The 26,348-nt window shown below is 48.2% G+C and overlaps 1 protein-coding gene across 1 annotated transcript; it reads right to left on the bottom strand.

Moving 5' to 3' along the window:
* Positions 1 to 69: 69 nt before the first annotated feature.
* On the bottom strand, positions 70 to 26,348 carry spag6 (sperm associated antigen 6; the record flags this gene model as incomplete). The annotated part of the gene is made up of 11 exons (XM_083632277.1): positions 70 to 133; positions 5,263 to 5,408; positions 6,848 to 6,964; positions 7,759 to 7,950; positions 8,672 to 8,824; positions 9,092 to 9,265; positions 9,618 to 9,823; positions 11,152 to 11,335; positions 15,695 to 15,861; positions 26,078 to 26,173; positions 26,324 to 26,348. 11 exons carry the CDS (start codon positions 26,346 to 26,348, stop codon positions 70 to 72), a joined length of 1,524 nt encoding a protein of 507 aa, XP_083488403.1.

The raw sequence follows: 26,348 nt of genomic DNA, 5'->3' as shown, positions 1-26,348 counted from the left end.
CTGGCGAGACATTGTTCAATGTTCATAGAGTTGTGGTTATAAGACACGTATGGTGGAGGGAGGATGTTGTCAGGCCGGCTGGTAGTTCTCCACCCGCTCCAGCAAAGCCTCGGAGTAGCCAGGAGAGTAGTACCTACAACAATATACATAATATTATTTTATTTTTCTTATTTATTGTTTTCTTCTTATTTCTTTTCTCTTTGGTTTGTTTATATTGTATGCTTTGTACGGATTATTATTAATATTGGTTGGGTTGGTTGGCTGGGTCCCACCCCTGACGACTTTCAGAGATATGAGAGGAAACCACAGCTAGCTGAACTTTTACTGACATGGGGAGTTGGTCTGAGTTCACACGGACCCAGTAGGAGGCGGCCGCTAGGCGCGAAGTGGGGTCCGGGGGGACACCTTACAAAACACATCTAGACTCTGTATGGTTCCTGTCTATCCAGTGTTTTCCCTAGAAAAAATTTCTGGCCTGGAGGGATTTCAAAATGTACCCCGACCGCAACGGTGGGGGCCCTCGCTGGCGACGCTAAACTTTTAGCTAACCTGTTCACATCTATGTTATGTTGGCAATGGCATCCCAAGTATCATCATACTATTATGGGATGCGATGCGAACAGTTGTATTATGGGATGTGCGTTTCCCAGGCAACGACACACGTTGACACGTTTTGGAACAGCGCTGCACACTGGCACAATGCTTCTCAAAGCAAAATGCTTATTATTTTTAGTGTCCTCTAGTAAGAGAGTGGCGTCAGCGGAGGACCAAAATGCGAGACTCGTTAGCCAATGAACAACCAGGAATGGGTCTCGCGCTACTTTTAAATGCTAAAATAAAGCTGATATTGTACAATTTGATTCAAGGGATGAAAAACCCTTTCAAAGTACAACACAAACTGTCTATTTTGCTGCAACTCGACAGTGCTGCTTTTTTTACTCAAGAGTTCCACTTTCTACTTCCTGGAAAAAAACTGGTCCATTGGAGTGAATGGAGATGTCGAAACTCTTCTATTATATGGCTCTGATTGTTTTGAATGATTTGGCATCTTCCATTACTGTCAACACTGTCAACACCAGTATTGTTGTATTGTAAGTCTATAAAAGGCAGAAAACGTGGAATAGTCTCCCCGTCTCCATAAGGGACAGCCCCACCCTTGCTACTTTTAAAGGTAGACTTAAACAATGGCTGAAGTCCAACCAGTCATGTGTCCACAGGTAATATGTTTTCTTTTCTTTTTTTTGTGTATTGCTACTATGTATTTTTATTTTTTGTAAGTGTAATTGCTGCTATGTATTTTAGAGTGTATTGCTGCTACTTATGTTTTACGTATTTTTGAGTGTACTGCTGCTACTTATGTTTTACGTATTGCTGCTACTTATGTTTTACGTTTTATGTATTCTATGTTTTATGTCTTTCGGGGACAACGGATGGAAATTAGCCTCGTGCTAAATCCGGCAATTTTTACACTCTTATTATGTTCCAGGTGATTGTATCTGCTTCATGGTTTTTGTGTTCATTGATTTTGCACTGTCCCATCCAAATAAATAAATAAATAAATAAATAAATAAATAAATAAATAAATAAATAAATAATATGCCATAAAGGTTTATTGAAAATTTGGGGAGAGCAGTAAAAAAAAAAAAAAAAAAAAAAATCTGGCCTGGCGGGCCCGCCAGGCCTGTAGAATGGTAGGGGAAACACTGCTATCTATTTCTCAGTTTGTGCTTTGGCATATGACAGGGTTCCTACACATTTTCCATTTCAAAATTCCATACTTTCCAGACGCAAATGTCCAGAATTCTCTGTCAGACCACATTTGACATCTGAGTACACAAGGGTGTCATGGCCCGAGTTGCTCCAGACTTCTTCCTTTGTGATTTTGCGTCCCTCCTGTGATGCACCGGACCTGCCTGTCTCTACAGCTGAAGCGCGGTGGGATTCTCTCTTTTTGACACAAGGGTGTCACTTTGTGTTGTAATGTAAATGAAACCTATGGTCCGCTAGATGTTTATTATGTAACTAATTTAAACGGTTTTAAAATCCAACTGTTAACATGTATGTTACATTCTGATGCCATGATAAAACACTTGCTTGTATTATCAATTTATTTTGTCAAAATTCAGAATTTTATGATTTAGACAAATTAATAGTCAGATAGTCACAATAGACAATAGTCTGGAAATAAATATTTTTTCCAGACTCTCTTTTCCTTCTTCTGTACTTTTCCAGACCTGGAAAACACTAAAATCTAATTCCATACTTGCGTAGAAACCCTGATCTGATTTGAATGTGTAAAGAGTGAGACGGTGGGAATTGAACCAGTGAACAACTACACACCACCGGTGTTGGGCAAGTTACTTTCAAAATGTAATATACTACATATTCGTGTTACTTTGATTTGAAAGTCATAATAAGTTACTTTACAATATTACTGTCTGTGTAGAGTAACTTATGCTACTTTTGCATTGCTTACGCCAAAATAACAGCAGTAGCAGAATGACATCGCCGCCCCAGAACCCTCCCGAAAAAGAATTTCAACCATCTTGAAGTCATGTGTAAACCATCCAAAATTCTAAATGGTATCGTTTTCTTTGCTATTGTCATCTATAGTGGTTATTTGCATAAAAACACACAACTTGATTAGGAAATGATTGTATCTTTATTTAAATATGTGCTTTGATAAAAAACAAATGTAACTCAATTTGTAACTAATTGTGTTACTTGACAAAGTAACTGGCATAATATTACTGAAATCCTATTGGTAATACGTTATATTACTGAGTTACTGCTAAAAGTAATATATTACATCTAATATGTTACTTTTATAATGAGTTACCCCCAACACTGCACATCACACAACTACAGAGCGATTTATATCACTGAGCCAGGGAGTCAGGGACTTTGTCTGATAATAAAAGCTTAATTGCAAACTTTTCTGAAACCATAGCCTGATGAACCAACAACCGCATGACATCCACATTTATCTGGGTGACCAACAGTCCACTTCTTCTGGCAGGGGACTGGGCGACATGTACCAAAAATCATATCTCTGTATTTTTAGGCAGAACAGCGATGCACAATAGAGAGCCAAAGTCACCACCTACTTCCTGTTTCAGCACACGCACCAGCGTAGAAAAAAAAGGGTGGTGGTCAATGGCGAAAGACAATAATTTTTTGATCACATTTTAATTGTGCCATGAAGTACACACATGATTTTGACTCAATTTAAAAGATAACTTTGTAAGTCAAGAAAGCCGTAGTTTGTCCTAAAACTGAAATGTAACGCTTAGTTACACAACATCATGGCCTGGCAGCCTGACGTCACTTATGCGACTGGTTGTGTGTAGTCTTTCTTATTTATAACTTATAGTGCAACAGTTTTACGACAAACTATGACTTTCTTGACCTGCAAAATTGTCTTTTAAATTGACAAACCTCATATGTGTACCTCATGCAGGGCCGCTGGAAGTCACTTTAAGCAGGGGGTGCTGGGAGGAAGGGAGATTTGCTCTGAATACACCAGTTAACATGACACAGAGTTAACATGATAGAAATATTATCAGCAAACGACTAATGACTAAACTAATTATTCTGATCTGAATGGCAATGATTATATCAAGAAACATTCACTCCTCTCTTTGCTGTATAGTGGGAGGTGCATTTTTGAGTAGGCTATAAAATAGCATGTCAAGTTCACGTTTCTTTATTGCCAGATTAAACAATTCGTATTGGTTGTTGGTTGGTTCAACACATGTGCGCGCATGCGAGCTTCTTCTTCTTCTCTAGCCTACAAGCATGTAACTTGAGTTGATTGTTATTGTTGATCATTCTATTTAAATAGGCTATATTTTCAGTATATCAATAATGCAATCATTTCCCGAAACATTCCCAAACAAGAAAGGAACATAGTGCACCGCAAAATATTTTTAATTACATTTGTAAAAAAAAAAAAAAAAAAAAAAAAATATCTCGCCACTAGGGGGTGCTGCAGCACCTGCACCACCCGTACTTCCCGCGGCCCTGACCTCATGGCACAATTCAAACGGGATCAAAAAAATGATTGTCTCTCGCCGTTCATATTTTTTCAGACGCTGGTGCGTGTAGGCCCCGTCCGGAAGGGGCGGAACTCTGGCTCTCTATATATAGTATTTTCTACGAAGTGGGCTAAATGTTGTAAGCCAACGCCACATGATGCTGGGTGATGTGGACAAAATCAAATGTCACAATATTTTTGACCAAATACCTCGATATCGATATCAATATTGCAACAATATTGTCAGGATGACATTGGTGCTTTCACAAAATATTTACAGAATGAGATTTTTTGATAAATAATCATCAGTTATGTGGATTTATTGACTAAGTGGGGAAAGGTAAATAATAGAACAGAACAGTGTGGTAAGCTCAGCCTTTAAAACCAGGAAAAAACAACACTTATGCCATATCAGGATATTACAATATCCAAAATCTAAGACCATATCTAGTCTCATATCACCATATCAATCTACAGTAATGTACTTTTTACTTCTCTCCATGTGTCCACCCTGGGACAGATAGGGACATTGAGAAAGAGACGGGTAGGTGAGGAAGACAGGGGTAGAGAGAGGAAGAGGTAGAGAGAGAGAGAGAGAGAGAGATTCTTCATATCTCAGTTGTAGGCTCTCCTTATTTTTGATTCATTAGTCTACTTGCTCTACTATATTAAAACAAAATAAACAAGTGCTGTTGTTGTTTTCTTCTTTTATTGTATTAATCTGCACTGGCCCATAATAGCTAGATGTGTATTATGTAAATGGTTTAAAATCCAACCGTTAACATGTATGCTAGAATCTGACTGTGCTACTACTATTGTTATTATCACAATTAACACCAAACCCAGACAAGTTTAATGCACAGCGTTTTATTATGATAATAATCATTTATTTATTTTAGATACTGCTGCATTATTGCATGATGAGATGTTGCTCACGGATGTCTGATTTGGTGCAGTATAGGGCAGCTGGGGCAGAGCTAGTCTCTTCAAACAGATTTGTTGGCTCCCGCAATTTTCAAATGCTTCCACCTACACATCTGTACTTCAAGTAGGGAAAACTTGGCCAAAGCGGAAAGGGAAACTCAGGGAAAATAATGAGCGATGATAGGGCGATGTGCTAAAAGGCGGGACATCCGCTCGTATTTCTCCAATCACCTGCATCGGTTCGAACTTCCTCCGGTCTGAAGCACCCCGTGCCCCTCCCCCTCCCCCCCCCCCCCAGATACCTGACTATCTCCTCTGGGTAGCAGTTGTTGATGGCATTGATGTACTCCTGCAGGACAGAGCCTGGCTCAGCCTGGATCTCCTGCACCTTCTTCAGCCCCCCGCTGGTCACAAACAGGCGGCGCGCCTTGCTGTCATGAGGCAGCACCTGCACCAGAGGAGGGAGAATCCTGTCAGGACCCTGGAAATATCTCACACTATGAGAGCATACATTTGATATTTATTCCCCTAAAACAGCCATTCCCAACCTGTGAGCCGCAAAGGTATTGCAAGTGGGCAAAAGATTATGATCTCCGCGGGGTGTATTATTATTAGAGAATCATGTATGAGAATGCATTTCTTCATTGTTGACTGATACCGTTATTCAATTTGTAATCAATTGTTCATTAATTAGCTTATTGCAGACAGCCCCTCACTTTTAGTTTCTGATTTCTGTGGTGCTGATGGAATTTTATTAAAATAGAAAGTGCACTAAGAACACATTATTTGGCCTCCGTACTGTTTACGGTCAGATGTGAGCCACAATTGATTTATTTTTGATTTTCAAGTGGACGATGAGTCGAAAAAGGTTGGGAACCACTGCTCTAAAACATCAGAGACTAGAATGGCAGAGTATAGACAAGACCAGTTTAGTTAAATTTCATTAAACATAATGTAAACATCCATTTACAGCCATAGCCTCATAATCACATTGCTCATTTCTGTGATGTTTTGCTACATCAAAGGGCTTTCTACTCTCGCGAACATCTCTCGTTATATTCTAACAGTTTGTTTGAAAGTAATTTAATAATTTTGTAGTTAAGGCCGAAGTGGCTGCGGCAAACCGTTTCATTTCCCTTCCTGATCTGCCCCGGCCCGCAGACAGACTAATCATCAAGACAACACTCGCCGATTCACTCGCCGTTCAAGCGAGACTACTCGGCGTTGGTCTCGTCTACTATTAGAGTTAAGATGTGAGGCATCGATATAAAATTTAGACTGTTTAATAACAATCGAAAATCTTGCTCGTAGCTGCTTTAACCGTGCAATAGTATCAGAAAGGCTAAGTAACAACATACGGCGGCGGCTACGGGTTCAAAATGAACACACACACACACACACACACAGCTGCCAACATTAGGCTCTGAAAAAGAGGACCATTTTGAAAAAAAAAAAATCCCTCGCCAAACTTTAGCCTAACTTTGGAGCGTGATTTAGCTACCTTCTTGACAAGCTAGCTAGCATTACATGGTTGGTACCAATCGAAGCCTTAGGTCTTCTAGTTTCATATGCTACTTAAAACCTCGTCCTGGCTTTAAAACTGAGCCCGCTACAGTCTTTGAAAGTAGATCTTCAAAATCGTTTTCCAAGATATTGTGATATTTCTAAGTCTACTCCTCACTCTCATGTGTATTATGTGAAAACTGTATATGTAAAAAAATATATAAAAAATATATAATAAATTGCATAAATTGCTGTGGCGGACCACCAGGCGGAGCCCCGCGGACAATCACAGTTTGGGAACCAATGTGCTACATCAATCTCTGATAGAGAGCAGTTGTTGGATGAAAATGTAGCTGGTTATGTCTTGATGTTTAATTGTCAGACCTTGCTGAACTGGCAGAGCACGTGTTTGAGGATGTTGCTCGGGGCGTCATACAGGAGCGGCTCCAGAGCAGGGAGGTAGGTGCACTTCTGTAGGATGCTCTTCAGAGCCTTCTTACTCTGGGAGAGCACACACACACACGCACGCACGCACGCACGCACACGCGCGCACACACACACACACACACACACACACACACACACACACACACACACACACACACACACACACAAATTAAACTCATTGGCTCTGCCCCATTCCATTTGTACTGGGAACTAGTTCAAAGGTCACCTGATCTTGGATTCCCCACCCCGATCAAAGACAATGAGATTCAAGCAAGACGACCCAACTTCAACTCACTTCCTGTCATTTTGTTACGTGGGTTTTGCCCATGGTTTCCACAGACACGCATAGACTTTCGGCAGGTCTGAGTCAGTGGTTGACCACGCCCATTTAGGAGACTTGCTGCTACCACTTGTTAGAATTGGCGGAACCCGCGGTGACCCATCTATAGTAATAAAATATCTATGCCCCGATCTCGCGGGAGCCTCACCAGCTCCAACCACAAAATCCAAGATGGTAGGTCTGCACTTCAAGAGTAGTGAAAGTTGTAGTAAATATTGTTTATTACCACTTCTGTCTTATTTGTGTCTTATTAAATCGTACACACAATACTGTGGACATGTTGCTACAGTGTTTGTATGTGCGAAATACAGTGAAATGCTGTTTCACTGTTTCACAGCCATTGTTATTGCTAACAATGGCTAGCCTGGCTAGAGCTATCCTGGCTGGTTTGCCGACTGTTTAAATGGAACGCGATCAACTTGGATCGGGAGTGATCCAAGTTCCTAGTTCCCAATACAAAAGGAATGCCCCAAAACAGCCAGTGGTGTTAGCCGTCCCATCATCTTACTTTGAGCTGCAGGTCCTCTGAGCTGCTGGGGTCCATGTAGAGCTGCAGCAGGCGGGGCAGCAGGTTGGCTGTGGCCACGGCGCGGGCGTGCTCCGGCGTGTGACGCCCGATCTGACCCACCGACCAGGCCGCTGCAGACCTGATGTGGCTCTCCCTCTCCTCAGACAGGCACAGGGCCAGCTGGGGCACCCCCTGCAGGACGGGAGGGCACACGGCACTGATCATATTATGACCTACATACCGGTACTCCTCACTGAAGGAGATTCATCGGTTTCAGTGGAGAGTTTAATTGTCATGTGTAGGGCCGGGCAATATATTGATATATCAATTTTGTGATATGAGACTAGATGTCGTCTTAGATTTTGGATATCATAATATCGTGATATGGCTTAAGTGTTGTCTTTTCCTAGTTTTAAAGGCAGCATTACAGTAAAGTGATGTAATTTTCTGAACTTACCTGTCTGTTGTAGCTGTTCTATTATTTACCAGAAATCTCATTGTCTGAATATTTTGTGAAAGGTATTTGTTCAAAAATATTGTGATCTTTGATTTCGTCCATAGTTAAAGTTGATGCCAGTGATGTCATTGTGCATGAATGCCATCTGACATCAGCTTTAACTCAAATCAACTCTCAATAACTGTCAGACTAAATGAGTGCCTCCAAAACGGTTTACAGTTTTAGGATGTGTGAGATCATGTAGGCTAACCTACAAAATAAATCAGCATTGTTTTTCTGTGAAGTTCTCCTTTAAAACGGAACATTTAACCCATAGAAAATACAGAGATAATATATTGTCTTTTCTTCTATCATCATTCATACTTAAAAATACAGAGATATGATTTTTGAGAATGAACACACACGCAGGAGTGCACGCAGGCACGCGCTCGCGCGCACACACACACACACACACACCTTGGAGACGATGACCGCCATGGCGAGGTTCTCGGTGTGAGCCGCCACGTACCCCAGCATCATGATGCCCGGCAACCGCAGGTTTCCATGGCAATCGCCCAGGTAATCCACCACTGCTGCCATGCCACCAGAGTTCACTATCAACTGGGCCAGCTGCACACACGCACACGCGCACGCACGCACGCACACACACACGCACACACACACACACACACACACACACACACACACACACACACAGGCTGATTACTGGCTCTCTGTGTGTGTCTAACTGTGTGAGTGTATGCTAGGCATGTGTATCTGACTGTGTGTGTGTGAGTGTGTGTGCGTGTTAGGCGTGTGTGTGTGTGTGTGTGTGTGTGTGTGTGTGTGTGTTAGGCATATGTGTGTGCCATGATGAGTCTATGTGTAGTTGTGTACCTCGGGTGTGTGTTTGACCACCTCCCTCAACAGCGTGGTGAGGTTCTTGCGGACATACTCGTCAGGCTCACGGAGGCAGGCCAACGCGGCCGGGAAGATCTCCGCCTCCACCACCATCTCTGCCAGCCCCACCGAGTGCTTACTGATCTGGGCCAGCGCCGACAGAACCTGCCTCTGGAGGGGGGAAGGGGGGGGGGGGGGGTCAAGATTTGCCAGTAGCTGTGTAAATGTTACTGTTTTTTCATTCAATAGCATTTAATAGAATTTGATGAGACTTTTGTCTCGGGATTGGCTGTAGACTGATTTGGTTGAGATACCTGCCTGTTGTTTTTACACTGATTAGCAAATTTAGCTTTTGCTAGACAAAAAGTCTCTATGAATGAGGACATGTCTAAGTTAAGCAGAATAAAGTATTATGGTGCAGAAAACTGCAAATATGTAAAGTCCCAATACGAGGATGAAGCCAGGCTTGTAGGATTAAAACAAAATCTGATTTGGACAGAAAATGGCCAAATAAGGGTCCCACCTTGAGCTTGGCATCTGGGTTGAGGATCATCTGAGCCAGGTGTGCGATGGCCCCGGTGTCCACAGCGGTCTGGGCCAGCTCCGGAGTGTGTTTGCAGATGTCGCTGAGGGCCGAGGCTGCAATGCGTTTGAGTGCCACCTCTGGCTCCTGTAGGCACAGCACCAACAGAGGAACCGCACCCGCATCCACCACGGCCTGGGACAGCTCTACAGAGGAGACATGCAATGGTAACTATGGTGATGGTAATGGTAATGCACGAGTGCACCCCACACAGCCCAGGCGCATAGGTCGTCCGCTTTAGCTCTTTCAAAATAAAACCCTTGTTCTAACGTTAACATTTTGAGTAATGCTTTACAGCCACAGTTTAACCATTATGTAATCTTTGCATGACCCCTCCCACCCTGGCCACAAACTCTTTAAGACACTCCCCCACGGCAAGAGACTGAGGTCTGCCAAGACCAGAACCACCCACCACAAGACCAGCTTCTTCCCAACCACCATCAGCCTCAACAACAAGGCCCGGAAACCCATTCCGCGAAGGACCTCACCAACAACCCCCCCCCCCCACACACAAACGCACTACCTCCTCCTAAACTCAACTGAACTCCCCTCATATCTAATTTAATGCCTGTCTAACTGGGACTGTAATTCATGTAAATTCCCTGCACATGTAATGCCTATTTAACTTAGCCTGTAAATTTCATGTACATTCAATGTAAACTCTTATTTAACTCCGACTGTAAATTCATGTAAATCCACTGCCTATTTAACATCTATTTAACTCAGTCTGTAAATCTCATGTAAATCCAACGTAAATTCATATTTATCATCCACAGAACACTTCACCACTCATGTACATATTGTATATATTTACTTGATTTGATTGCACTTGCAACTTTGTGATTGTCTTTAGTTATCTTCCTACTTCTTATCTCTGTATATTGATGTGAGACAAATTCCTCCTATGTAACTTGCATACTGGGGCAATAAAAGTGATTCTGATTCTGATTCTGATCTTAACATCAAAACGAGTATTTTGATACGTTTGCTGCTTCGTTTGTTGAAACACCTTTTTCTCCTCCAACGTGCATCAGTGAGGCTATTTACTTGTTTAAAAATTACATTAGTTTGACATTTTTAACCGGAAGTTTCCATTTTGTTTTGGCTGGCTTGACACTGCGGCTGGGCAGTGAGAGAAGAAGGGAGAAGGGAGGGGGAAGAGAGAGCCTGCAGCCGTGGAGAAAAATGCAGGTTGAGAGTGCGATCTAAAAGTTTAAAAGGCGATGCTGCTGCTGCTACCCCCTGCTGCTTTCCTGGGTAACAAAAACATGTGTAGTAGTGGGACTTTTGATGTAAAAAATATATTATAGTGTGTAGACAATGCTCTCAAACTGTGGTTCCATTGTGACTCACTTCTCTCTCACCCAAACGCACACACACACACACACACACACACACACACAGACCCACACCCACACAAACACACCCACCCACCCACCCACCCACACACACACCCACACAGAGTTGATCTTACGGGCGTTGTGCCGTGCGATGTTGCCCAGGGCCCAGGCAGCAGCCTCCTTCACCCCGGGGTCAAACTCCTCCAGGGACAGGACCAGAGCATCCACCCCCCCACAGGACACCACAGCCTGGGCCAGCTCAGGAGAGTGTTTAGCCACCGCCCGCAGCACCAATGCTGCTGCCTTCTTATAGAACCTCTGCACGCAGGCACACATGCGCACACAAACATACACACACACACACACACGCACACGTACGCACACACGTACGCACACACACACACACACATAGGTCACTTTTGGGGTATTTACATATAAAATGTATATTGTATATTATGTATATATGGACTTACATGCATTCCCTGGAGATTTACCCTAACCCTAACCATAACCCCTACTTGCCTGAACCTAACCCTAACCTTGTATTTCTGACAACCACTGATGCAAAAATCTGCTTTTTACCAACTGGGGACACAGCTTTTGTCCCCAATTGCATCCACCGTCTCTAATCGGGTGTCTGTCCCCAATTTTAACTTAAAGGAGAATTCCGAAGCAGAAGCATTATAGAGCTAGAACAGCCCGCGAAACGGCCTGGAACAGTGGCCGTAGGGGCACCTGATAATAAGCGTGTATGTACGTCAGGGCCAGGGGTGAAAGTGGTTTGAATTTCTTACAGGAACTATACTACCCCAACCTTCATCGTTTCATATTGTCCTCCTCCCGCCCCCAGCTTCATGCATCCCTGAACACACACATCCATTTTTTGAATGCCTGTATGGTGTAGAAATTAGAAACACTTGACAATATGTATAGTGAATTATTTAGGCCTGTTTAAACATTACAACAACAGACTCTCCTATGTGGACTATCATGTGTGATTTCAACTCTCCTTTTTGACCAAAATATTTACCACACACTGAACAATTAAATTGTTTCTCTCCTGTGTGAACTATTATGAATAACCGCGGTAGGCTACATTGTATGCTTTGGTGCGATGTAGGATTTTGTCTTTCAATAATAATATCCTCATTGCAGCCTTGCTGTAGTTGTTGGTGTTGCTGCGGTTATTTGACTTTCTGACCACCGCCTCAGTGTCAAGTCAAGTCAAGTCAAGTTTATTTATATAGCCCTAATTCACAAGCATGTCTCAGAGGGCTTCACAGAAAGTATGTCTAGCTAATTCTAGCTGACACAACAGTAACAAGAATATACAGAATAAAGATAACATTTGAACAATTGATAATATAGAAAAATAGAAATGAAGGAGGAGGAGGAGAGGAGAGAGAAGGAGAGATGAGAGGGTGCAGGGGAGGGAGAGCCAGGGTAGAGGTAGGGTCTAGCGTTGGGAGAGGGGGGAGGTGGGGAGGTGGGGAGAAAATAGAAAATGTGGAGGAGGCGAGAACAGAGAAGGAGAGATGAGAGGGTGCAGGGGAGGGAGAGCCAGGGTAGAGGTAGGGTCTAGGGTTGGGGGAGGGGAGGGAGTAGGATACGGGCCCGGATTAGGGCGAGGGTGGGGAGAAAATGGGAAATGTGGAGGAGGAGAGAACAGAGAAGGAGAGGTGGGAGGGTGCAGGGGAGGGAGAGCAGGGGGAATGTGAGAGGGAGGAGGTGGGGAGAAAATGGGAAATGTGGAGGAGAGAACAGAGAAGGAGAGGTGGGAGGGTGCAGGGGAGGGAGAGCCAGGGTAGAGGTAGGGTCTAGGGTTGGGGGAGGGGAGGGAGTAGGATACGGGCCCGGATTAGGGCGAGGGTGGAGAGAAAATGGGAAATGTGGAGGAGAAGAGAACAGAGAAGGAGAGGTGGGAGGGTGCAGGGGAGGGAGAGCAGGGGGAATGTGAGAGAGGGGAGAGTAGGAAGTGGCAGGGATTCGGGAAAATAGGGGAGAAGAGGAGAAGGAGCAGAGGAGGGGAGAAGGAGGAGAGAGCAGGAGAAGGGAGGGGGGGGCGGTGGGATGTGGGGGAGGAAAGAGCATGGAAAGAGAGGAGGTGGGGGGGGAGTGGGAAATGTGGGAGAGGGGAGAACAGGAAGGGGGAAGAAGGGAAGGAGCGGGGGAAGGGGGAAAGAGAAAGAGAGGGGGGGGAGAAGATCAGACAACCGACTACTCTAAACATTAACCAGAGCTAACTGGGACATGCACACAGACACACACATGCACACAGACACACATGCACACATGCACACAGACACACATGCACACAGACACACGCAAGCACACAGTCATGCACACAGACACACACAGACACACACATGCACACAGACACACACATGCACACAGACAGACATGCACACAGACACACATGCACAGACACACGCAAGCACACAGACATGCACACAGACACACACATGCACACAGACACACATGCACACAGACACACACATGCACACAGACACACATGCACACAGACACACATGCACACAGACACACATGCACACAGACACACGCAAGCACACAGTCATGCACACAGACACACACATGCACACAGACACACACATGCACAGACACACACATGCACACAGACACACATGCACACAGACACACGCAAGCACACAGACATGCACACAGACACACACATGCACACAGACACACACATGCACACAGACACACACATGCACACAGACACACACATGCACACACAGCCTAATCTGGCCTATCCTACTCTGCTCTAGTCTAATCTTTGCCTGAACACTCTAACAGGTCAGCCTTAGGCTGTAGCTAATCTATCGCCTACCTAAGCTGTTCTAAACCAACCGGCAGCCCTCGACCAGTGATGAAGAGCACCGATGCCCCCCGCCCCGGCCCCCGCCCACATAAGGCGTGGGAGGGAAGGCCAGGCCGGGACACAGCGGCGCCCCCTCACCCCCAGTGAACGCAAGAAAACCTTTCCACCATATGGTGGCAATCCACACATGGATCGCCACATGGATTGCCCCAGTGACTTGGCTGAGGAGGAACCTTGTGAGGTCGTTGTGCTATAGGGGCCCATTGCTGCGGCCCGGGCGGACCCAGCCCCCACGCGACCCGCTCCCCCAGCCCCCAGCCACCAGCATAGTGACTGAGAACAGGTCTGAGAGCAGGCCACGCAGGGGACGGGCCCACCCAGGCCACAGCAACGGACCCCCATCCGGGGACTCCCCTCCGAGACAGGCCGAGAGATGCCGGGCTAAACCATGCACAGAGTTTCCGATAATGAAACTCTGTGAATGGTTTATTATGGAAATAAAATTTACAAGAGAACAGAAAATTGAAAATGTAAAAAAGAGTCCAACAGAAGGGATATAAAAATGTAGTTTTTAAATTATCCTAAGATCAGGGAAGGGAGTTGAAAATCTAAAAAGTAGAGTCCAAAAAGAAATGCTTGTGCTTATGTGATGCTTATGAGGCCAGAATAACAGATGCTGCCCTTGGCCATTGGGAAGGCTAACCATTTACTTTTGGCTTTATTGATTGTGTATGATCAACTTTGTATCTATGATTTTATATTATTGCATGTTTTTGTAGATTGTTGGGACTTCACTGGCCTGGAACAAACTGCTGGACTGGGGCGAATGAATAGCTGTGCCAAAAAAAGAAGAAGCTAGGCCTATGTGCTGTAGCCTATTTTTTATATTTTTCATTTGCAAGTTCAACTGTCAGCTGAGCTCTGTTATTGAAGCTTTGGCTAAAGCCCTGAATTTTACAATGATGTTTTGAAATAAATATGTTTAAAAATCATTTGTGTGTTAAAAGCTTGTGCTACGTTTTCATTAGTGTTAATATATTACAGTAATTTATTTTCAATGTCCGCGCAAGAGCAATTTGGTTAGGCCTAGTAAAATCGCTGGGCTGGGCGCAGTGTTTGTGGTGTGGGAAATGTGTTAAAAGCTTGTATTACGTTTTCAATAGCGTTAATACACTAAGGAAGGTATGTGACCATCATTCATTTCAATGTCCGCTCTCAAGAGCAATTCAGTTGGTTCATGAAATCGCTGGGCTGTGTGCTGTGCAGTGTTTGTGGTGTGGGAGATTCCAGCTGTCAAAAGAGGACAAAAGACTTGCTCCTGGCCAATCCCGGCGCTTGACTGCTGCGTAGGCGGGCACAGGGCGTGGTTTTAGACAGCCGAGCAGCAGCCCAATCGGATTTTGATTGACAGCAGCTGCGTGTCTTCCAGGAACGCCGTTCAGGCACAGAATTTCTTAACGGAACTGAGTTCCGGACGGTTCCGGCCCACTTTCACCAGTGGTCAGGGCCCTTAGGTTTTGAAGTAGCCCCCCAGGCTGACTGCCAAGTTAGCCCAACATCCAGAAGCCTGGCCCTGGTGCCCCGCAGGGCGAGCGTCTCTCATTCCCTCTCTCTCTGTCTGTCTGTCTGCCTGCCTGCCTGTCTGTCTGACTGCCTGTCTGTCTGTCTGTCTGCCTGTCTGCCTGTCTGTCTGTCTGACTGTCTGTCTGTCTGTCTCTCTGTCTCTCTCTCTGTCTGTCTGTCTGGCTGTCTGTCTGTCTCTCTGCCTGTCTGTCTGTCTGCCTGCCTGTCTGTCTGTCTCTCTGTCTGTCTGTCTGTCTGTCTGTGCAGTGACTGACATTCTGTGAGGCCAGAGAGTAGACGAGCTGCGGCAGGATGTCTCCCTTCACCACAGCCTCGGCCAGGTCATCACTGTGGTCAGCCAGCCGGCCCAGAGCCAGAGCCGCTGTCTGCTGCACCGTGGGTACCACGTCCAACAGCAGGGGGCGCAGCAAGGACAACACACCTGAGATGAGAGCAGAGGAGAGCAGGAGGAAGAGGAGAGGAGGAGAGGAGGAGGGGAGAGGAGGGGAGGGGAGAGGAGAGGAGATGAGGAGGAGAGGAGGGGAGAGGAGGAGGAGAGATGAGAGGAGGGGAGGGGAAAGGAGACGAGGAGGGGAGAGGAGAAGGAGAGATGAGAGGAGGGGGGGGGAGGAGAGGAGATGATGAGATGAGATGAGATGAGATGAGATGAGATATACTTTATTGTCCCCGGAGGGAAATTTGTCTTGGGCATAAAAGTGCACATAGCCGCAACCCGGCGTTACAAACAACGTCAAAAACAGAGACAGACAGGGACGTTAACATTGCACAACTCCACAGTAGAGAGAACCTGTTCGGCATGATTCCACAAGCTCTCAAAACACTGAAATAGTGAAAGCCACAAAATCGTTCCCAGGGGCTGGCATAGTTCCAGTTTCTGCTGTAGTGTACATAACATATACACTATAAGGAGGATTCAATCAAAGTTACCCAAGGGAGCTGGAAGGTGGGTGCTGCAGCACCCCCTGGTGGCAAGAGATGGGATTTTCGAAATTGTTGGATTTGGCTGTCTTGTGTTGCAAACAGCAACAAAATGCATTAAAAAACGTTAGGGTTGTACTACAACCCGGGTTTTACGAGTGAGAAGGAGAGCTCTCACTCGAGTGCCATGTCCACTGCGTGCGCAGCCCACTGGAAGACTGTTATTTTTGCTCCAAAAATGACCTTTAATCTAAAACCGACCACCCACCAGTAGGTGGCGTGGTGCCCCCTGGGGCTGAGGCGGCCACCCGCGTGACTACGTCAAGCCCGCTCAGTCCAGGGATAGCCACTCATTCTTCCAGCCCGCTGAGAATCGACGCAACCAACGACGCATCGACGCAGCAAGGCTGGGTAAAGAGAGCTATCCTTCTCACTCGTAAAACCCGGGTTGTAGTACAACCCTAATGTTTTACTTCATTTCGAACTCGAGCTCTCACTCTAGTGCCAAATTCAACCGCCCTTGCTGCCAGGAGCACCCCACAGAGTGACTCGAGAGGCATCTGTGAACCACGGCCGCATGGCAAACGTTCATGCCCGACCGTATGACATTTAGAGCGGCAACGATACTACTTTCTTGCCACTGACAGTACCGCATGCGCAAACGCGAACCGGACATGTCAAGGCTGTAGTACCTAACAAACGTGTGATGAGAGGACCATGAGGCCGCAGCGCACATGTCCTCCACCGAAACACCACACAACAACGCGGAGGATGTCGCAACGCCTCGCGTAGAATGCGCCTTGATACCCTCCAGGGGTGCCTTACCCATGGCAGAGTATGCCAAAGCAATCGCCTCCACTATCCAGTGTGATAAGCGATCCTTGGAAAGGGGCCCACCCTGGGCCTTCTGCCCAAAGCAGACCAACAACTGGTTTGTAGTGGGTAACGAACGCGTCCTGGCCACATAGGCCGAGAGCGCCCTTACGGGGCACAGCATGTGCAAGCGCCTCTCCTCGCCCGAACTGAACGGCGGGGGACAGAATGCTGACAAGTCTATGACCATAGACCTAAAGCTGGCATTAATATTCTTAGGTTGATAAGCCGGGTTAGGTCACAACGTAACCCTGCGCCCATCATCCCCAAAAACCATACAGGCCTGCTGCACCGAGAGGGCAATCAGGTCACCAACTCTCTTTCCTGACGACAAGGCCAGCAGCAGCGCGGTCTTCAAAGACAGAAATCTCAGATCGGCGGAGTCCAAGGGCTCAAACAGATGACCCGTGAGCCCGTCCAGCACCGTAACCAAGTCCCATTTGGGAAAGACGCACCGCGACGGCGGGCGCAGCCTACGCGCTCCTTTCATAAAGCGCGAGACCAAAGGGCACGCCCCCACGGGGCTCCCTTCAATTCCCATGTGGCAAGCAGAAATCGCGGCTACGTACACCTTAAGCGACTGCGGGGACTGGCCCGCGTCAAGCAGGCTCTCAAGGAAACAGAGAACTGGTCGCACACTGCAGTTCACTGGATCCACGCCCTTATTCGTGCACCAACGCGAAAAGACCCACCACTTGTACGTGTACTGAGAGCAGGTCGAAGCAGCCCTAGCACTCTGAATAGTGCACACCACATTATTGGGCAAGCCCTGGGCTAGCAAATGGTCCCGTTCAGGAGCCAGACTGCTAGCTTCCACCTGCTTGAGGCGATGACACCTCCCCCTCCACCTGGGCCCAGGGCGGACCTTGCGCCAAGGAGACCAGGTCCGCAAACCATGTCTGCCTGGGCCAAAATGGGGCCACTAGAACGAGCCGGAGGCACTGTTCCCTCACCCTGTCCAACACCTGATGGACCAGGGGGACCGGGGGAAATGCATAGAGCCCCTCCCGTGGCCATGCGTGCGCTAGCGCGTCATGACCTAACGGGGGGCTGTCCTCCTGGATCGAGAACCACAGTGGACAGTGCATCGCGCCGCGATGCGAAGAGATCAACGCGGGCGCCGCCAAACCTGGCCTAAATCTGTTCCACCACCTGAGGGTGGAGGCACCACTCCGTATGACGGGGATTGTCTCGAGACAGCAGGTCGGCCCCGTAATTCAGCCGTCCCGGCAGATAAACCGCTGACACTGAAAGGAGACGGGGATACGCCCACAGGTGAATCTCCGCTGCTAACTGGTTCAGCGCCTCCGACCACACACCGCCCTGTTTGTTCAGGTGGCCGATCGCCGCCATATTGTCTGAGCGAATCAGAACATGGTGTCCATGTATGAGCCGCTGGAAGTGAAGTAGAGCCAGGCGAATCGCCTCCAGCACTAGCACGTTTATGTGGCGAAGCTCCTGAGCCTCCCACCGGCCGTTCGCCGAAAAATGCCCGCAAACCGCACCCAATCCCCAGAGGGAGGCGTCGATGCGAATCACCAACTTGAGCGGGACAGGGCCCAACCGAGTGCCTCTCGAGAGGTAATGGGGGTCCGCCCATATGGCCAGCACCTGTCGGGCCTGACCTGTCAGAGGAACCCCTGCGATGACGGTCCCTGGCCGGGTCCAGGCGAAGCCTGAGAAACCAGATTTGAAACGGGCGCATGTGTAGTCTCCCCAGTGGGAGCACATGCAGTGCTGGGGCCATCAGGCCCAACATGACTGTGCACTGATGCCCTGACACCGAGGGGCACAGACCTAGCGTCTTTGCTGTCCGCACCGTGCGAGCCTGTCGCTCTGGCGAAAGGCGGGCCCGCAAGGCCCGGGAGTCTAGCTCGAGCCCCAGGAAGGTCGCCGCCTGCGCTGGGACGAGGCAACTCTTCTGCCAGTTCACCAAAAACCCTAAGGTTTGCAGGTGATCAGTCACCACCTTGGTATGTTCCGTGGCATGGACCCTCGAGTCGGCCACTATGAGAGCGTCGTCGAGATAGAGGAAGATGCGGATCCCCCTCACGCGGAGGGGAGCCAAGGCTGTCTCCATGCACACCGTGAAGGTTCGCGGGCTCAAAGACATGCCGAATGGCAAGACACAGAACTCGTAAGCCTTCCCCAGGAAGGAGAACCTCAGGTATTTCCTGTGTCTCTGGACCACGTGGACATGGGAGAACGCATCTTTCAGATCCACCGAAGTAAAGAATCCCCTGGTCTCAACGCGTTGAACAGGCGGGGAAAAGAGAGCATTCGGAACGGGAACTTCCTCAGCGTCTTGTTGAGACGCCGAAGATCCAAATTTGGACGCATGGAGCCATCCTTCTTGGGCACGACAAAGTACCTGTGGTAGAAACCCAAGCGCACCTCTGCCTTGGGAACCGAGCGAATCGCCCCTTTGGCGAGGAGCGAAATAACCTCCTTGTGGAGTATGTCCATGGACTCCCGCTCCACGGCCGAATCGGGGATCCCGTCGAACGTGGGTGGGGGCCTGGCAAACTGTAGAGCGTATCCCTTCTGGGCCTGTTGGACAAAGATGGTCTCTTGTGGCCAAAAGGAGCGGAACCCGCCCCTCTGGTCAGGGGGGGGGGGGCAGGACGTGAGAGGCTATTCCCCCCCGCCGCATGGTCAGCTCCGTAGAAACTGTGCATGCTGGGGGAGAATTTCTTACGCAAGGCAAGCTCCGCCTACTGACGCGCCCCATGGGTGCGTTGTATCGAAATAACCCCCCCGCCGTGCGACTTTCGCAGGCTGGGGGGACTGCAACGGCAGTGCGGTCCCCAGGAGAGCTCCCGACCAGCAATGGGCCCACGGCGCCATTGATGGTGGGCTTGTCCTGGGAGCCTCTAGCCGAGGCCAGGCCATAGCCATGGACCAAGGCGAGCCTTGATGACGGGTATGAGACCCTGGGAGAGCTCCCGACCGAACTCGGGCCTTGGGCCAGAGTCCTGCGCGGGTCTGATTTTCAAGACCCGGTTCCGCCCGGCCCCGCGACGTGCAGTACCGACCCCGCTCCGCGAACCCGCACATATGATCAATCAGTACCGCAACCCACCCCGCCCCGCAGACATGAGACCCGCCCCCCGACCCGGAACCGCATATATATAATAACCGTTAATCTGCAGTGCAAACATTTTGTAGTGAACCAAACGAAACTGCCACCGTTTCACACGAGAGGCGAACAGCAGTCTTTCTGGCCGAGACTCGTCAGCTGATGTACGTTAATTAGCTTTTAGCAGCTGCTAGCTCACTAACCAGCTGGATAGCTCTGCTATCAGACACACAGACAGTTACAGCAAGCAAAGTGACTTACCAGCTATTTCCAATATGTCCGGTATAATCCATACTGCCTTTATGATTGCTGTTGGAGGAACGTAAATCCACGTTGGGATGAGACCTCTCCACTTTCACGCTATCCATCCATGACCTGTTGTTGCCTGTTGCTATGAAAACAGCCAGTGTGTATGTTTGACTGGAAGCTAACGTTAGCCTACTATATTATCTGTCCGACTCGTATTGTCTCCAATCAATCACCTTGACCGCAGCTGAGTTTTGAATGTTTTGTGCAGTCCATATAGCATCACACATTGCACAGTATGCGCATACTTGAAACGATGCCGGTTATGTAAACAAATTAGCGAAAACGTGCGTCAGAAACTTTTCTCCTGTTGGAGTCAGACCAGCTGCCAGACACCCCCCCTGCCAGACACACCTTCCCCCTGCCAGACACACCCCCTGCCTCCATCTGAGTGCAACAGAAAAACATACAAGGCTCATACGTTGTCGTTGTTCCACCCGCCGCCCGTCCGCATTTATTAATTTTTACCCGCCGCCCGACCCACCAATTTACAGAAGTGTATTTTTTACCCGCCCCCCGCGTTTTTTTGCGGGTACCCGGCGGGGCCCCGCGGAACCCCGACCCGGTGCAGGACTCTGCCTTGGGCACCGAGGACGGTGGGCTTGTCCCTAAAGCTACAAGCCGCAGGCTGGCACTGAGCCCAGCCTTGGTGAGCCAACCGGTGGGCTTGACCTGAGCGCTGCCAACTGAGGCCAGGCCGTGGCCATGGACCAAGGTGCGCTGGGCCCCCTGTCAGGCTCCTTGCGCTTGCAGGGGGCGCCCCAACAAAGGGGATGCGACCCACGGAGAGCCCCCACCCCCCCGGGCCCTGGGCACCAAGGGCGGTGGGCTTGTCCTTAGAGCTACAAGCCAAAGGCTGGCACTGAGCCCAGACCTTGGCGAGCTGAAACCCCTGCTGGACGTGTAGCGCCAGCAAGGGGCGGTACGTCTATTGTAGACCAAGGAGCCATGTTAGCGGCATGCGACGCGGCGGGCGAGATGCCTGCCACGCCTGAAGAGCACCCCTGTAGCACTGATGCAGGGGCTGGGGTGGCTCAGCCCAGGCAGTGCCCAGCTTAGCTGCGGCCCTGGGCATCACCCCACGAACTGCTCCCTTGAAGGGCTCGCTCGAGCCTCCGCAGTGACGGCGCTAGCATCGTCCCAAGCCTCCTCCCTATCGGGAACCTCCTCCTGGGCGGTCTCGACTAGGGGGTCGTACCCAGGGAATTTGCCCCGCTCTAACTCCAGACTGCTCTTCTAATTCGGACCGGGGCCCCTGGCCCTGTTCGCCCTGAGCAGCAGGGGCTTCACCCACGACAGGTCAGAGAGATTCAACGGACACATTTCTCTCGAGAGGCGTACCGCTGGGAGGAATGTCCTCCTCAAGGAGAGACGCAGGACGGCCATCTTGAAGATAGCCCAGCAGCTGCAAGACCGAGGGTTCAAAACGCCTGTGCAGCGTGCTCATGCCCAAGGCAGGACACGCACCTATCGTGCCGGTTCATACTCGGCCAATGTAGTTTTACACAAGGCCCATCCCCTCGCTGACTTTCCCTGCTCAGCAGCACAAGAGAAGCAGGAAGCTAATCACTAAAATAGCAAGCTCCCGCAGGCCGCACCCTGTTAGCGGGAGTACCGTTTTAAGCAAGCTAGCAAACTAGCCTGAAGCACAGCCTAGACAGTAAGCAACCCGGAGGCTAGCGAACGTGCGCGTGCAACGGTAACGTAAGCGGCAATAGCCCAGCCCAAAGGGAAGGCAACAATACCCACAACCTGTTAACCCGAGAGAACAAGCGTGAACAAGCCACTAGCTAAGCTAGCATAAGCACTGAGAGACAAGCGTGCGCTAACACAAGCCTGCGCACAAGCCAGTGCAGCGAGCCTCTACCCTGAGTAACACGGGGAAGCGAGCGTGACCGCAAGCTGAAAGCCAGCGGCCCGCGAAGCTAGTCAATCTCAGAAGAAACTCCTCAGAGGAAGTTACAATCTAGTAGATGCTATTTGCACGGCGGCAAAGCAACACTTAGCAGACAAGCAAGCTGGCTAAGATGGCGTAAGTACTGAGAGAAGCGGCTAACACACTCGTGTGGAGCGAGCTTACCTAGCTAGCGTATTCGCTCAGCTAATATCTCAGAGCACCCCCTCCGGGGACGACGCCAGTAATAGCTACACTACAAGCAGTATGTAGGTTCCAGCAACGCCTGTGCAGCGTGCTCATGCCCTAGGCAGTACACACATTCATTGTGCCGGTCGTAACCGGCCAGCGTAGCATCACAGCTAACACAGCACCTGGCTGTCCCCCCCTTTCTCTTGGCAGCCGCCTGGTTCATTGCGCGAGTTAAGCGAAGCTAACTCGCAGCAAGCACCCGCAGACTGTACCAGGAATTAGCGGGGGTTGTACCGTGTAAGCTAACTAGCAGTAAGCCTGCAACGGTAAAGGTAGCCGAAGTGCTACGCAACGTTAGATGCTAGCCGCACAGGTGCGAGCTAGCTATCTAGCTAATCTGGAGAGCACGGCTCTTTAGCTACTACTCTCACTTAACGTTACTCTGGCCGGAGTGAACGTGCGCGCTCTACACGGAGGTAGCCTGCACCTACTGTGCTAGCACACAAGATACTAACTGCACGGGTGCAAGCTAGCTATCTACAACAACACTGGGTGCGTTGCCCCGTCCGGGGACGCAGCCTGCTAATTAGCCTACTGTTCTGTGCTAAACAGTAATAATGCTATTCGCACGTATCCAAGCTAGCTTTCACACTTTGAGAGCGGACCTTGGTTAGCTCTCAAGCCTATCTACTATCGCTACCCCAGCCGGGGAAGACGAAGCACGCTACACAGCGGTAGCTTTTTATACAGGTGTTAACTGTAATCAAGACACTCTTAGCTTTTAGATGACTTGTTCCGACGCCGCTGGTGAAGAGAACAGGATCGGGTCCCCGAAGCCTGAAGAATCTCGTCCACGCAAGCCTCTCGAGGTGGGCAATATAAGACGGAACAAGCCTTTTTTCTTTAGCTTCTAAGAGCGCCAAGTTGAGCTAACACGGAGCTTCAGAATAACACGTCCTCAGTCGCGGCTGGAAGAACGGTGAGTGGCTATCCCTGGACTGAGCGGGAACGCGGGTGGCCGCCTCAGCCCCAGGGGGCACCACGCCACCTACTGGTGGGTGGTCGGTTTTAGATTAAAGGTCATTTTTGGAGCAAAAATAGCAGTCTTCCAGTGGGCTGCGTACGCAGCGGACATGGCACTAGAGTGAGAGCTCGAGTTCGAAACGAAGTAAAACAGTTTGTGCTTCCCAGCTATAATCTTATTTCATACGCTCTCTTCAAAAGTGTTTGATTTTCATCATAATCTGGTTTTCCACAATAATAATAATAAGTTCAGTGTTTATGCCTGTGTTGCTGTCTGTTGTAGTGTAACAACGTTTCGGTCGATCAGACCTTCATCAGGTGATGAAGGTCTGATCGACCGAAACGTTGTTACATTAAAGTTTGCCAATTACTGGATGGTGTGCGGGAATTCTTTATCTTCTGCTTATGGACCCTATCCTCCGACGCACCTATCCTTAAGACTGTGAGGGTGTGCATTGGCTCTTCTTTCAAGTCTGTTGTAGTGTAAAACGACTAAAGGGAGAGCAGGTGGTTACATGAAAGTGAGTGAGAAAAGGAGAAGATACTGAATAATGACATATAACAGTATAATCCTAATGTTAATTTAAAATTAAAGGAGGACTTACCCCCTAGATATGTATTAGAACAGTGATTTGAAAATACCTATGGAAAAAACCAAGAAATGACATATGCTCTTGTCTATACTATACTCTTTGGCTGTCCTCAGCTCAAGAATTTTTTCCGGAAATCGACGCCATTACAGTTTGCCCACCGCCTCGAAAATAATTTATTTGAGAGCTGCAATATCTTTATAAATATCAACAACTAGCCAACGCTGGTGGCCTGTATGGAACCAGCGTTGCTCAAAATGGTTGAAAGTTATATCAATTTGGTAATTCAGTGGCGAACTAGAAATTTAATTAGTTTTCTGCATGTGTGTGTATGTGGCGTCTATATCTATCGCTAAGAGCAAAGTGACGCGAGGCTCGTTACCGCAGCACACCGCACAATAGGACAAACCCCCCGCACTGGGGTAACACAATGCGAGATTTCTCCACGTCATTCCCTCGTCCAACTTGCCATGAAGTCCCTTTTTAATTTTAGTTTGGGGGCTTTTTGTGATTCTTGTTAAAAGTTGTGCAAAAGTTTTCCTCTCAGCGCAGTTGCAGGCTGCACCTCCTCCCTCCTCCCAGACCCTGGCTGGCGAAACAGGCTCCTGCATGGGACCAGGAGGATTCAGTCTGTCCAAACTCAATACCGATCTAATCTCTCAGTATGAGATGCAGGGAAATATATTTTAGTAGCCGATGTGTTTAGAGCAGCGTTGTCACGTCGTAGTATAGCGTTATATTTTACATGTGCGCTAAACTGCGATGAGATTTGTTTGCGGAAATATCAGACTGAACTTCTCATCCCATGCAAAAGCCCCCGCTTCAGCCATGAGGCAGAGCACTGCTGCTGCTGCGCGCGCCCCCGCTTGGGGCTCGTGCATGTGCATGAGAGCAGACTCTCTCCCGCCTGACTGGCCGCGAGAGAGTGCTTCCAACTCGGACTGATAATATAAACATCATCATTCGAGCTTATCCAGGTAAGATATTAATAAAGTAATGACACATTCAGCGGGAAACTAACTATAATTAAGACATGTGCCAACTTTGACGACGTTTGGTTCAGTATTTTAAGAGCAAACAAGATTTTTTTTTTTACTTCAGTTAAAGCCCTCTGGAGCCTGATACTAAGTGAGGTTTTTCCATCTTGCCTAGTTGTATAGGCTTTGGAGATTCACCAGATGCACGCGCTAAACCCACCCTGACGTCAGGATGTACCAAATATCCCATTCATTTGAGGGCACAAAAAAAAGCAGTGTTCCACCCTTAGAGGGCGCTTATGCCAGGTATGCTGCTGAAAAATGATACCAATGGTAAAATGGCAACAGTTTGGTGTCAAATGTGGAAATTTTGACCAGAATTCTTCACACATCACCCCCAAAGTCATATATATTGGTTAAAAGCTGAAAAAAAGTGTTTTGGAGGTAAGTTCTCCTTTAAATATTCCTCTAAATATGGCACCTGAGTCCCTTCCTTACAGCACCCCCTACCTAAAAGTACTTCCAGCGTCACCCCATTAAGGTAAAATAATAACCAAACGGGAAAAGCACTGCAGTAGCCTACAGCAAACACAATAAAATAGTAAAAACGAATGAGAATAGAAATATAAGAAAATAAAATCAATAAAATGAAAAAGAAAGAAAGAAAGAAAGAAAGAAAGAAAGAAAGAAAGAAAGAAAGAAAGAAAGAAAGTAGTTGAATGCTAGTAGTCCAAGTAATGTTAGCAGGTGTAGCCAGCCTAGCGAGTTAGTAGGCTGTTTCTTACCTGCACTTTGTAAGGTTTCGATGTTTTGTGGTCTGGTTGCCAGTTCAGCAACAGTTTGTACAAACTGCACCCTTGATTGCTGATACTGCTCGAAAGCTGAAGAACACAACAGACATGGATGGCAGCAGTTTAAATTAGGGCTAGGCTACTCTCTCAAATGTGGATAAAAACAGGCGTGGTCTGCCCAATTCTGCGGTGGGTTCCATGGTTCCACCGCCAATTGTCCAGGAATTCTGAATATATTACCTTGTAAAATCTGTCGTTGAGTCAT

Source organism: Poromitra crassiceps (genome assembly GCF_964638095.1).
Source record: "Poromitra crassiceps genome assembly, chromosome: 2".
Lineage (NCBI taxonomy): Eukaryota > Metazoa > Chordata > Actinopteri > Beryciformes > Melamphaidae > Poromitra > Poromitra crassiceps.
This window is presented reverse-complemented; position numbering and strand designations above follow the sequence as displayed.